This window comes from Dendroctonus ponderosae, unplaced genomic scaffold (genome assembly GCF_020466585.1).
Source record: "Dendroctonus ponderosae isolate FM_Combo_2020 unplaced genomic scaffold, Dpon_F_20191213v2 Dpon_F_20191213_1, whole genome shotgun sequence".
NCBI lineage: Eukaryota > Metazoa > Arthropoda > Insecta > Coleoptera > Curculionidae > Dendroctonus > Dendroctonus ponderosae.
This window is the reverse complement of record NW_026017110.1, coordinates 51,326,030-51,340,560: the sequence shown is the minus strand read 5'-3', so window position 1 is coordinate 51,340,560 and position 14,531 is coordinate 51,326,030. Positions and strand designations below refer to the sequence as shown.

General features: G+C 35.3%; 1 protein-coding gene across 2 annotated transcripts in view; it reads left to right on the top strand.

Moving 5' to 3' along the window:
• Positions 1-10,764, top strand: part of LOC109537180 (E3 ubiquitin-protein ligase RNF220) — an 89,026-nt gene extending 78,262 nt beyond the window's left edge. The window contains exons 6-10 of one of the 2 annotated variants that reach the window (XM_048662079.1): positions 9,021-9,232; positions 9,298-9,447; positions 9,504-10,028; positions 10,088-10,162; positions 10,217-10,764. In XM_048662079.1, coding sequence (XP_048518036.1) covers positions 9,021-9,232; positions 9,298-9,447; positions 9,504-10,028; positions 10,088-10,162; positions 10,217-10,288 — 1,034 coding nt within the window. In that variant the 3' untranslated portion in view covers positions 10,289-10,764. Of the gene's footprint in view, positions 1-9,014; positions 9,233-9,297; positions 9,448-9,503; positions 10,029-10,087; positions 10,163-10,216 lie in introns of both variants that reach the window. The other variant, XM_019903778.2, reaches the window with a different exon arrangement.
• Positions 10,765-14,531: the final 3,767 nt, after the last annotated feature.

Below are 14,531 nucleotides of genomic sequence, written 5' to 3'. Positions count from 1 at the left end.
TGCAAGTTTAGAGGCTAATTGCGCGGTTTAGAAGTATTTCCTTATAATTTAAAACATATCTACACGTAGATCATGATGTTCTGTTAGAATCGCTGGAAACTGTTTTCCAAAATTCGCAGCGGGTAGTGACAGCATCGATTTCTGTGGAACCCAGTAGCTGTCAAAACTTTCACATTTTTACGAATAACTCGGAAATCGTAAATTTTTCAGGTAAAACGTTTGACACAAACTTAACTTAAATTTTGACGACAAATCTGAAAATGAATGAAAAAAGGGGCGGTTCCATTTAAAAAACCAAAGTTGGTAACTACCACACGTTTATGATACACCCCGTATAGTGGAAAGTAATTTTAAAATGTGGACCTTTTAAACATGAAAAACTTTCGTAGGACGTATTTTCTTGTAAAGTTCATATTTACTGAGATATCGCACTTTGACGCACTATTGAGCAACCCTGTATATAAAAACTGCATAAAGTCCGCAATAACGGGGGTTTAGTTCGTTTACATATGGACTAGTCGAAGTAGGACCGTATGTAAACAGTCCTTTTGCACACCGACTAGTCCGTTTTTTGAAGGACAAATTTGGGATAATGGACTGAAATCTTCAGTACGTTTAGGTACGGACTAGTTATTTTATATACTGCCGGTTTTACATATACGGTCTGTAACATATACATCCTCATAGAAATGGTAAAGAAAGCTCAAGATATAGTTTTCCCAAAGTTAACAAAAGTATATATGTAATACCTGCTCACAGGAAGGGAAGATACCTGACAACTGAAACAATGCTATCATGATCATATTACATAAAAAATGAGATAGAAAGTCTTTAGAAAACTACATACGCATAAGCTTGCTTTCCCATTTGTATAAACTTGGATAATGCCAAACAGAATAGTAAAAATAGTGGATCACTACCAACCTCCAGAGCAAGCAGCGTTTCGCAAAGGTTTCAGCACAACGTCAACAAGATCGTCTTCTAACAATAAGAATCCTAATCGGAAAGCAGCTGAGCACAACCTACTCTTGTTCATGGCCTACGTAGTTTATGAAAAAGCCTTTAATAGCATGAACACTGGGCAGTCATGAAAGAAATAGATGACCCACGTATACTGTAGTAGATACAAGGACTTTTGGATCTACCAAAAAGCCACAGCTACAGTAAGAATACACGAGGATACTCAACCAATCCCAATAAAGAGAGGCATACGTCAAGGAGAAATATTGTCCCCAAAACTCTTTTCGCTGGCGCTAGAAGGCCTGTTCAAACAACTTGAATGGTCAAATAGAGATATGAAAATCAATGGAGCAAAAGCTAAATCATGTGAGATTTGCTGATGTGTGGTGATAACAGCGGAAAATAAAGAATATCTTTGCAGAATGTTAGAATAATTGGAGGAGAAGTAAAAAAATGTGGGATTAAAAATGAACAAATATAAAACTAAATTTATGAGTCCGGAAGAAGAGAACGTCAAGGAGTTATACCTTGGACAACAAATACAATTAGGAAAAGGAAATAAAGATGCCGAAATAGAACGAAGAAAGCGTCTAAGCTGGGTAGCTTTCGGCAAACTCTCAAGGATACTAAAAAGTAAAAAGATTCGTCAACGAATACGCACAAAAGTGTTCGACCAGTGTATATTGCCAGTATTAACATATAAAGTACAGACGTGGACCTTTACAAAAAATACGATACAAAAATTAAAAACAACACAAAGTGGTATGGAAAGAGCAATCATGGGTATTACTTTAAGATATAGGAAGACCAACGAGTACATAAGACAACATACACAGGTCAAGGATGTAATAGAAAGGGTAACCCAGGGGAAATGAGACTTTGCGGAACATGTAGCAAGGAGAGACGACGAGAGATGGAACACGAAAATAATACAATGGAGACCATGGCTGGGAGGAAGATCAAGAGGTAAACCGAATACAAGCTGGTAGGATAGCATCAAACGAACTGCAGGACTAAAATAAATAGAAGTACTACTACAGTTGCAACATTGCTACTAAGCAATCTTTTAAGTAGTTCGATTATCATTTAACTTTAGGAACAACTCATTGCTGAAGTAACGGCAGTCCAAAGGGAATCCCGCAGATGGTAGCAATATTTCATTCAAAACCCATAAACCTGGGTTGAACATCATTTACACGCCAACGATCCCATCTGAAGTGAATTTTCTGTCAGGATAGATTTTACTCAAGCCAAATTTCTCGGTTTGCGTAAACTTCAGATCTGCGTTTACACGTAACGATTTGCTTGAGCGATCGGGCTTGTGCAAGCCAAATCGTTCAGATGCCTTGAGCGTGTAAACGGCACTTAAGAGATGCTAGCTGGGAACCGCATCTTAAATTCCGCATCGCTACCCCTTTGAACATCAAGCTGTGATCTTCTAATCATTCTTGTAAAAAAATAAACTGATGTTGTGATATCAAATTATGAAGCAAAGTTGAGCAGTTCGCTGAGAAAAGAAAGTGCACAATTTTTGCTCACCCTGCAGTTTATTTCACGGCTTCAACATTCAGATGCACCTGACTCAATGATAGACATCAAAAGTATTTTAATTGCGCAAGAGGAGCATCCACTCTAAATAGTATAAAAGGTCAGTTGCACAATTGTATAGTTTTTATAACTTTATTTATAAAATAAAATTATAATAAATCAAAACTTAATTTTCATTCCAAGAAAAATTCAATCAGCGAAAAAAATGTTGACTTTCTGCCCGTATATATGAGACATTAATTACCTTCTATATCATTTTCACTTTTCAAACAAAGAAGAGAGACCCTTAAACAACCTCGAGAGATGGGCCATATTTCATCTTAATAACCCAAAATTAATCTTTTTCAATTAAGATGTTCATAATTTATAAGGGAACGAAACGAATAACGGTGAAACAATAATAATGGAGGTAATAACAACTAATATAATATCTACTTAGCTTGTTAAATGAAATAACCTTAGGCGGCCGAGTTTAATATGGTGTTTCGTGGTGTATATAAATCTCGTCGGTATAAGGTAATACCGTTAGAGCTAGGGGACGTGTACTTATAACCACATAATCTCTCATAAGGGTGACACGCGTCCCCAAACAACATGCCTCCTATTCCCTAAGGAAGACTTTATGAACATTTTGGTTTTTAATTCATAAAAAGCGTCATGCCAGCTTGATAATTGCTTAGTAAGTCAGCTTGCTCGTAATAGCTTAATAATAAGTATATATAAAGATATTAAAAATATGCAGCAAATATAAAGCAAGAATTGGGTGTGTTAATGTCCGAACATTACCCTATAGGAACTTTCGAAAAGCTGAGATAAGTAATGGAGTACTTAAGTGTAAGAAAAAGAATAAACAAAGGGAAGTAAGATGCAAAAATATATCAAGCTGAAATCTGTTTATCCGCTGAAAGCCCTGAAATATATTAGCATTTGTCATTTTAATAGTCACAGAGGGCAGATTGGCGGATTTCGTTTGAAAGATCGACAGAGCCCGCATGTTTGCGGCACCTGCGGGCCATAGTCAATTTTCTCTTGTTTTAGGCAGGAAACTTTTTTCTTTTCCGGTGTTTTTTTGTGATAAATTGAATGAACAGAACCCAAATATATAATATATAACACATTAAAGGCTTAACGTTTAACGTATAACTGGCAGCCAAACTAAGCGGAACTGATATGAATGGCGTAATCAATAGGCAAACAGAAAAGTGTCAATTATTAAAGAGATATAGTAAAGTAAGAGGAATTAGATTATCGCTTATATTTTAATTTTTCCGTTAATTAAGTGTTGTAATATCGTGTTATGTATAATCCGACAAGGTCCGTTGGTTTTTCGGTCTAATATAACTACAATTTTAGAGATTAGACACTGATGAACCCACCTGTTATGTAGATATATCTATTTGAAACAGGTTGTTGATAATGTGACGGGTAAAAAGCCATTTGACAGCCTCAATAAGATTGTAGCATATGGTTACTACTGTGATAGCGAATGATTTATTTATTATTAGGTGATACATTAATATTATAAAAGCAGCGCATACATCATTAGCAGTGGCTGCTTATTTAATGAATTTGCTGTTTGCATTGCAGTAATGAGATCATTTCCTGCACCTTTTCTATTTACTTTCCCATATTTCCATTCATGCAAGTTCAGTTAGGAACTCCAGATGTGCCAGAAATATACTTGAATCAGACGGTTTATAAATCCCAGCATTTGAGACTGAAGGCTTAGCCCTACTGGGCTATGGGGGCTCTCGGCCCCAAATGGCATTCGTCAACGAAGCGGCGGCCGACATCATTCACGGGATTAGCCGGCTAACCGTGTTAATTGCTGGGCCCCGCGTAAATCAGCGCCGGCTTAAGTCATCAGACCCCGAATTTACGCGCTGCAAATACACCGAAACTGCCTGATCCAGGAATATTTACATTTTGCTAAAAGAACATTGCCTTCCGGACACTAGTCCTTTACATTTTAATCTAAACTATCAATTTTTACCTGTGGTTTTCACAAAGTTTATTTTTTATTTTTATATTTTGTCTGAAGCTTGATTGTATTTAATTAACAAAAAAATGTTATGTGAAACTTGTCTGTTGATTGATCTGGAGCCTTTTATTTGAAACGTGGCTGAAATCTGTCTTCCGGACATTAGTCCTTTATATTTCAATCTAAACCATCATGTTTTTTCTGCGGTTTTCACAGTAATCATCATCATCATCAACATATACTGTCCACTGCTGGACAAAATCCTCTCTCATATTTTTCCATCCTTTCCGGTCCTGTGCCATCAGCATATTATTATATACAGCATCACTGTATTAATAGTTATCAAATTTTGTCGAAATTCTATTAAATCAAGTTCTTTTCAGCAAGAAATGCGACTCAAATTAAGTAACACATACTCCCTCATACAAAACATGAATAATTAATTATTCGAGTGGCTGCAACTGTCATTTTTTACATAACATTTCAAATATATCAAAAACAGTTAGACTTGGGTATAGAATATTAGATATACATGAAATATATTTAGAATTTGGAGTAGAGTTTAAAAATGTAATATATATAGGGTGTTCCATTTAAAATAAGCAAGTTAATATCTACTTCCGGTATAACCGGAAGTGTGGCGATCTTGAAAATATTTTAAATCGCTTGCCCCAATTACTTCGGCAAACTGTCAATTTTCAAATTTCTCTTAATTATATTTTGCCAGATCTCGATCGCGGCGGTTCCCGGTGATACACCCTGTATATATAACAAACCAAGCTTCAAATTGCCCTTCCTTTGCAGGTATGTGGATGATTGCATATTAGGCATTCCACAGACCGAAAAAGAAAATATTTTATCCTATTTCAATTCATATCATCCTAAACTGAACTTTACAATTGAAATCGAAGACAGCAACAAAATCAACTTTTTAGACTTTTGGTATACAAAGCAAACATGGTCGGGCATGTTTTTATATTTCAAATCTCAGCACCCTTTCTGTCAAAAAAAATCCGTTCTAATGAACGTTGCGGATCGAGCCATCAAACTTACAGATCCTGAGTTTCGACGCAGCACAATAGAAAAAGCGAAACAAGTTTTATTAACAAACGATTACCCACAAGTCATGATCAACAATTTTTTTAAAATCAACATATACAAATTTTACACTAAGGAACAAAATACAAAGCCTAAACTTAAACCTGGTTAATATCTAACAATCCCTTATATTCCAAATCTCTCAGAAAATGTACAGAATATGTTTCAAAAAGAAAACATGTTGGTAATCCACAAAGGACACCTTCTTAACTACACCAAACTTAAAGGCAAATTAAAACCCCCGAACATAAATCCAACGTAGTTTATGAAATTCCATGCAATAATTGTGACGGAAAATATATAGGACAAACTAGTCAACTCCTTAAAAACAGATTAAATGGGCATAAGTATTATAAAAAAAATAAGACAGCTCTAACAAAGCATACTATCGAAACAGGACACATTTTCAATTGCACAGAAACTAAAGTCTTAAAATCGGAATGCAATACAAAGAAACGGGAACTTTCGAAACAATGGAAATAATCAGAAATGTAAACAGCATTAACTTTAAAACAGACACTAAGCATTTAAGCATTATTTACAATGGCATTCTGACTTAATTAGATTTCATTTATATATTTGTATAAAAAAAATACAATAAATTAAAATAAGCTGACTTTTTCTTATATGAGTTTACTGCAAGATATTCTGAACCGGTGAGTTACTGCGCCGATACGTTGGGTACGCGCACCAGGCCATTTGCGCAGCACTATGCCAACTCACGAAAATTCACTGAGTTACCCAGGCCTAGATAAATGCTTCAAAAGTCATGAGAGAAAAGGGGAAGTTTTTTTAAATTTCAACGGCCTCTATCTCCGAGATAATGCGATTTAAGGAAATAATAATTCTAAGCTGTTCTATCAATTCCTGAAGTTATCGCGATTAATCCTGAGGCACCCTGTATATGGATTTACAAAGTTCTACTTTTTTCCTACAAGTAGTACAGGTTGTCCTATTTTCGACCCTTCCTTATCTCTTCCTATCCTAAAACTGCTCCCCGAAAAACTCTTCAATCAAACCCTCATCCTAATTAACACTTACTTTTTCCTCAGACAATTTCCTACATCCTGGAAATCCGCCGCAATCGTACTAATCCCAACCCCACTAAAAACGAAACCTCCCTCCAAAACTGGAAACCCATCAGCCTCATCTCTAACTTTCAAAACTCACCCAACTACTCTTGCTCAACGCCTCAAACGATCCTTCGAGAGCAGTTCGGTTTCATGCAAAAACATGATGCCGTGCTGCAAGCAGCGAGGCAAATTCAAGATGCCTCGATCGCCTTCCAAGGGCTCCCGGGTCTCCCCAACTCTCTATAATCTACCTATAGGTATATAGGTAGATCCCTCTTCGCTGACGACACGTGCCTCTATTACTCACACCTTTACAACGACACTTAAACGCTGTTCAAGGCTGGACCGACACCTGGAAAATCAAAATTATCACACACCAACGCTCAAAACTAACACTAAACAATACAGAAATCGAATACACTAAACTAAATCTCTCAAATATCTTGGCGTCATAATAACATTGTAAAACATGTGTTAAGACACATGTTTTTAATTCTATTATTTTTACAGGACTAATTCCGAGTGATTTCAAAAAGTCTGTTGTTGTGCCGATTTATAAGGAGAACGATAAATATTCTCCAGGTAACTACCGTCCCATTAATAATATAGCCAAATTACTTGAATCCTGTATAAGGGTAAGAATTTCAAAACATCTTCAGAAAAATAAGATTTTATCTCCAAAGCAGTTTGGTTTTAGAGAGGGTAAGTCAACTGAAGATGCGTTATTTGAAGTAACCAATCATCTTTATAAGACTATTGCAAATAATAAAAAACCATTAACTATTTTTTTAGATTTGGCTAAAGCCTTTGACTCGGTATCGCACGATATACTGCTCGACTTGGTAAATACGGGTTAAGAGGGTTAAGTTGGGATTTAATTAAAAAATTACCTTACTGGAAGGGAGGACATTTTTAAAAGTACTATGAGTATAGTACTTTTAAAAATGTAAATTGTGGTGTTCCACAGGGTACCGTGTTAGGACCTGTTCTATTTACAATTTATATAAATGAACTTCTTTTTCTAGATACTGCAGGTAAACTTACATCATATCATACGCGGACGATACTGTTTCATTTGTAGAGGGTGATAGCTGGGAACGTTCTCTAGAAGAGGCGACTTTCGATTTTGCAAAGGTTCGCCAATGGCTGGAAGAAAATCACTTAACAATGAATATTGACAAAACTAAATTTATGAGCTTTACAACAAAAGACTTAAACAACAAAAGCACCTAGCTTCCTCCAAATTACCACCCATTTTCTTAAAAAATTTTTATTAACCAATCACTCTCAACCCTTAAAATAATTGAAATAGAATCACCATGAAGCTGAAAAGATAGCCTTTTGAATTATATTTTCAAAATAATAGAACTCACCATGAATAACATCAGTGCGATTTATTTAAAATTTATTACCTTAAACCACAGTAGGCCATGAAGAAACCAAATTAGCCTATAGCCTAGCAACCAAACTATGTTGACGTTCTTGTGGTTATTAACATTTTGATGAAAAGTCAATTTGATTTTGACATATTGGTTTTGTGAAAATGACTTATCAACATTTTGAAAACTGAAAAAAATTGAGTATTTCAATACTTACTTTAGAAACCGTTGGATAGGAACTCATGAACCTATAAGGTGGCCATCGCGATCACCAGATCTAACATCTCTACACTTTTTAGGCTCCAGAAAGACATTAGTTTGGAAAGATCGTTCTAACGTTTCGAAAGCAATTGTACTATTCAAATTATGTATTGTACATTTTCTCAGATGAATAACATGTTCAGGTAGGTCTCGCTTCCAGAAACTTCGGTTTCCCGAAATATTTCAGAAGAATTTCAGGTCTTATGCTATAATTAAACTCAAACATACTTCGATCCTTGTTATACTTATAGAACTATTTAGCATAATTTCGGCATATTAATAGCTTTTTATTGGAAAAGTATAACTTTGGCACAGTAGGAAGTAAGGCCCAAAAGGGCATTAATGCGGCTTTTAATTCCCTCGCATACCAAATTCACCTCAAAGCCATTCGGTTTCTCACCTCTGCGCATTTAGAACATAGTTCAGCTTTCCTATTTGTACCTCACATTCCGAAACCGATCCCTTTTAACTCCTTTGATTTACACTTTCAAACGTGTATCGATTCTCGTAATCCCACATAAGCTCCCAGCGTCATCTAAACCCTAAAGAATGGATTGCCTGTGTTAATGAAGCTTAAAGTTATCGAAAAGCAACCCTTAACTGTCTTCTGCCTTTGCGCGTATTATAGTTTATGGTTAATGGGGATAATTATTTTAAAAGCTGTTTATTATTTCGAGTACGTTTATTTTCGACGCTGATATTTGATCGTTACAGATCTAGTCCTAAATAAGAAAAAGAGAGATCCATCCAGCTGTCCGGTTTGTGGAATCACTGTATCGTCGGGTGATCTGGAGAGTCATTTCATGCAAGAGCTGGAAAGATTATACAAATTAAGTGGAACTGGAATGGCAGCGAGTAGGAAACGAAATACCAGAGATCCCGGCAGACCTCCAGCTTTACCTGGTGACAGTGGACCAGAAGGTCGTTGGGAGGTAAGCCACATACCAAAAACTAAATTAAATACCAGTAGGTATACTTTTTTAAATGTTTATTTCAGACATTTCAACGAATTAAAAATAACAGACAGGGTAGATTAAGACTTAAAATCAGGAAACGCAAGGCAGACGACGGTTGCCCAATTTGCACCGGAAGACCCCACAGAACTCAAGAAGAATTAAACATGCATGTGGAGCAGTGCTCTAGAAAAGTATATTAAAACCCCTTTTCAAGCGGATGTTTTGCTAATTATTTTGATGATTATAGAATCTGCACGATGAAGATGAAACGGTAGACGTTGAAGGCGACTCAGAATTAGAAGACTGGCACGAAAGTCAAAGGCAACGGAGATCTTCTTTGGTCAGCGGCATATCTCTTAATAGCTCGCACCGAATCACCGAAGTTGATAATGAGGGAGACGATGTTATTGTAGATGGAGATGAACCTGAAGAAAATAGTTTCGGACCATCGCAATATTCCGAGTCCGATGTTGTAATGAAGGAAATTCGAGAAAAAGACGGAGTGCAATCTCAAGTTGCCACAGTAAATTCCAGTGGTGATGTAGAAATTAAACCGGAATCTCAGTCAAACTTGCCCGTCCAAATCGGACAACAGTGTGATAGTAATGTGAGTACATCAGACGCAGAGCCCAGCAGCCGTCTTCAGCTAATAGAAGAGCTTCGACTTCGTATAAGGCAACTTGAAGCTGAAGCTGCAGCTAATGGGGAACAAACTTCTTCCAGTGAAGTACCAACCGCACACCCTGACGACTACAAGTGTTTAATTTGCTTGGTAGGTTTCTACGTCGTTTTAAGTATTTGCAGTCAGACTTAAAGTTTTTTTTTCTTTAGGAACATTACAAGAAACCGGTCATATCAACAGTATGTTGGCACGTCCACTGTGAAGAGTGTTGGCTTCACACTTTAGTAGGTTTGGTCAAGTTGCCAAAATATGCATCTAATTTGCGTTCTCTTTTACAGGGGAGCAAAAAAGTTTGTCCTCAATGCAGTATGATAACTTCTCCCACTGATCTCAGGCGAATTTTCATGTAAAACTATCTTAATGTCAGATATTAAACTACCTATCGCACTTACTAATTGTCGTAGCTAGACCGATTTGCACACAGTTACTCATTTGATAAATACATTTGCACTCGTATCAATGTCTCGTCTTTATCATAGTAATCTTAACTAAATCGTATATCATATATGAAAATTTTCAATTATAAAACTGAGGTGTAATTAACGAATTTTGGTATTCCAGATTGCCAAATCAAATAAATATTTATTGTGAATTTAATATTTTTACTCGAAACTGCAATACTTCTAAGTTTGTATATAAAAAATGCGTGTATTAATTCATCCTTTTCAAAATATCAGAATGAACAAGCATATAATTTTGATGTTAATTGAAAATTCAAGCATATTAATGTGATCTTTATCATTTTAGAGATAAATTATTTAAATTATCTAATGGACTTGAATGTCATTATGCATTACTTAAATTTGTAATATATTGTTGATTTTTATAGACACTTTAGCTAAAACCACCGTTATTAATGCCAAAATTCTAAAAACTCTCACTGAAATTTTATTGTCCCAATAGGAAAATTTGGGCTGTATTTTGGTGACCACTTGTACATCGATTCGCAAGTAATCGCACTTAAAGAAAATAGAATCTATGAAGTGGCGTAGCGAAGGGGGGAGAGTAAAGGGGCAACATGCCCCGGGCGCTACTCACAAAGGGGCGCCAAATGGTCCGCTAAACAAAAAAATTCTGGATAATTTTTACTTTTATTAGAATTGATATCTGAAAAATAAATTTTTAATTTAGTGCCAGTGTAATATAATAAATGTTAGTTAATTCGTAAATGAAAAGGAACGGAAGAAAACCTGTAAGCGAGTTTTATTGAAATGCATGTTATAGATGCAGCCTCAATCGGCAATACTAATTTTTTTTATTTTTCTCACGTTCAACGTTACGATGAGCGATATTAAAAAATATTTTAACAAAAACGATGTCAAACGTGAATCTGAAACACGATGGAGCTCCAGAATACAAGCGGTGAGCGTTATCGTCGATAGAGAATATCGAACTACTAGAAAAATTAACAGTGGAAACGACCACTACAAGTGGCACCAGAAGTGAAGTTGCAAAATATACTAACTTCTAGTTTCATATTCATAACTTTAGTTAATTTCTGGTAAAAATCTTAAGGAGGATTGATAGTGTGCAGCTCAGATTAGAAGATCCTAGAATGAATTTTAGAGATGCTTTCCATGGTCATTAGCAAATGAGCTAGCTCAAATTTGAGACAAGCTCTATAAGAGTTACCAGAAAAAAACGAAGTCTCTGCGAAAAATAGGATATTGATACAATACGTGTAAGAAGAGGCCGCAAAATGGCAGGAAAATTGGCTGGAGGTGTTGTTGCTCTTTTCGCAGAAAATCAAATTTATCGACTTATGAAAAGCGTTTTTGATCGTCTCGAAGGATAATATTAATAAATGAATAGAACTCTTGATCGAAATATGTGACTGCTAAATGTTACTCCGCAGTCGAAAATAAATTCAACCTAAAACTCCATTAGAATTTCTGACCTTCATAATCTCGAATGGAGATGATGTTTTTCCAAACCTGAGAGTGGCACTTCAAATACTCCTGACTATCTGAGTGGTTGGTTTTCGAAGAGAATGGGGGTGGCTAAAAAGGCATTGTGCCCCGGGCGCGAGTTAAACTCGCTACGCCATTGAATCTATGCTATATAAACGCATATAGACCTTATTTTGTTATTGCTGTATCTTAGTTAATGATTGGATAATTTTTTTTTCAATGAGCAGATCATTATATTAACAGTTTCTTCCATTTAACAAATTCTTCCATTTGTTGGAAAGTGGTAGACAATGGTTTATTCGAACTTCCATTGTCCCCTGCTTCGGTTCGTGGTATTTTTAACCGTTTGAATGCCAAGGCGTCAGTTCGTGATTGAAAAAACCGCAACATTTTACCTAATTTTTAAATCATATGATCTTGCTCTTTCTTACTCAGCCATAACATTGACTATGAACGAAGAAGTTGATGCGTCCCGTTTCTTACGTTCTGGTGCAAACATCGACATAAAAATAACCGCGAGGTATACAAGGTGATTCGAAATTCACATAATCAATCCTTGGGCCACGTTTTACGTTAAAAAATAAGGCAAAAGTACATAAAAAACATTGGTCCACAACCCCTTTCCTTTCAATATACAGGGTGTCAAAGTTTAAAAATTTGAAAAGCTTATTCTCGATTGCTTCTAGAGCTATTAAGGCATTTGTTTTCAACTTGAAACATTATTATGTAGAGTTAATTGTTTAGGTCGTGCTCTTTTTCCACTCCAAACTTTTTATGGTCTGCCAGTGAAGTCCCGACGATGATGTTTCTTTCAAATTCCTTGTTTAATTTATAACATTTTTTGCTTCTTTCCTCTTTCTCGTATCTGCCACTGTTTCCAGTTATTGCCAAGATATCGCCTTTGTTTTTTTATGATTTTGCATACTCAGAATTTGTTAATAAAATCCATTAATTTTATTATTAAATTTTTTTTAGCTTTTGAAACAGCTCTTAAAATTTTCACATTGGTATTTTGAAAATGAAATGTTTGCACATGTTGTTTATATAAAAATGTTTCCTTATTTCTGAATGTTAAACTCTATGCTAAAATAAATGCACTATTTCCACAAACTATCCACCCTTCCAATTGAACTCAAGCTTTGCAAAACAATGTTTCTGCTTCGTATCTGGCTTCTTTTTTTTAGATAAAATATGAAAACCCCATTGTTCCATGTCCCTGGGACAACGTAATGAATCATTAAAACTTCCATCATTCAGCAATCAAAATTGCACGGAAATATTTTCCCTATCGACTTTTTCGCACATATTGAATTCCTTTATTGATTATTCACCCTGATATCTTTAAAATTAATCATTTCCCGACTTTTATGTAATTTTTTTTAAATACTCAGAGAACCGCCTTCTGAAGTCTGGCTACATACTTAAATAACACCCTGTATAATTAAAAGCTGTTGAAGACACTGCTATTGCTACAAGTAAATAAAGAAATCCGAACGGAAATACGAATATACCATGAAATTCTAAAGTTAATTGAGTAAATTTGCGCACCCTATATCATAAATTAATATGTTAATTGTATATATTCATTATTATTATTATTATTATTATTGTTTTTAATATTGTTACATGTATATCTGACTCTAAGTTATTACATTATTAAATTTGCAATGTATAAAAATATATGTAAATTTTTGTAGATAATATACTTATTATTAAAATTAATATCATTGTAACTTATTAACTGTAATTATTAATAAATGTCAGTCTCTACTAGTGTGAAGTTTTATTCTTAGAAAGATCATGTGTAGATGAGAATTCGTGGAAAATAAGGAAATTATATCGAACTTTAAATTAAAATGTTTGTTGAAGTGGTGATTTTTTTTTTCAATGTAAAAAAGTTGAAAAATGGTCAATCAACATTTAGATGTAGGTTTTAACCAGTTTAAATTAATAAACCATCGCCTTTTTCTTTCCCACTTGGTCGTAAGAAATTTCAATTCACATTTTTTCGCGTAATTATTTAAACCGTATTAACTGATTGTGCTAAACACATTCCAAGACAATATTAAGGCACATGTCATTGTTTTGTCACGTCGGTATACGTGTTTTATGGACGCCATTGTACTGCGACATAATGTGGTGATAATAATGTCGATATTCCGTGACAAAATACCGTGAATTTGTCGTACATCCATTTTTCACGTGATTATCACTTTTAGTGTTAACTATTCAATAGGCCGGGGGTAACTCAGTGAATTTTTAGGAGTTCACGCAGTGCTGTGCAAATGGATTGGTGCGCCAACCCAACGCATCGGCCGTTGTGAAATTTAGTTCGACATTTTCACTACAGGGGCCACAGAACAGTTCGATGTATTCACCTCAGAGGGCGCTCGCCTCTCATCAAGTTATTTTATTTTATTCACTAAAGAGAGCGCTTGTCTCCTTTTCTTGGCTATTAGTTCAGTATATTCACTATAGAGGGGCATAATATACAAAATATACACACTTTAATATTTATATTATTTATTAGAGATGAGCTAAAGCGTGATTTTAAAATCACTGTTATAACTGTGAATGTGATTTCTTTTTAAATGTGAATTTAACCTGTGAATGTGATTTCACTGGTCGTTGTCCAAGGGCGAATCCAGTGGGCGGGTCATGGGGATCATGTCACAAGGGGGGG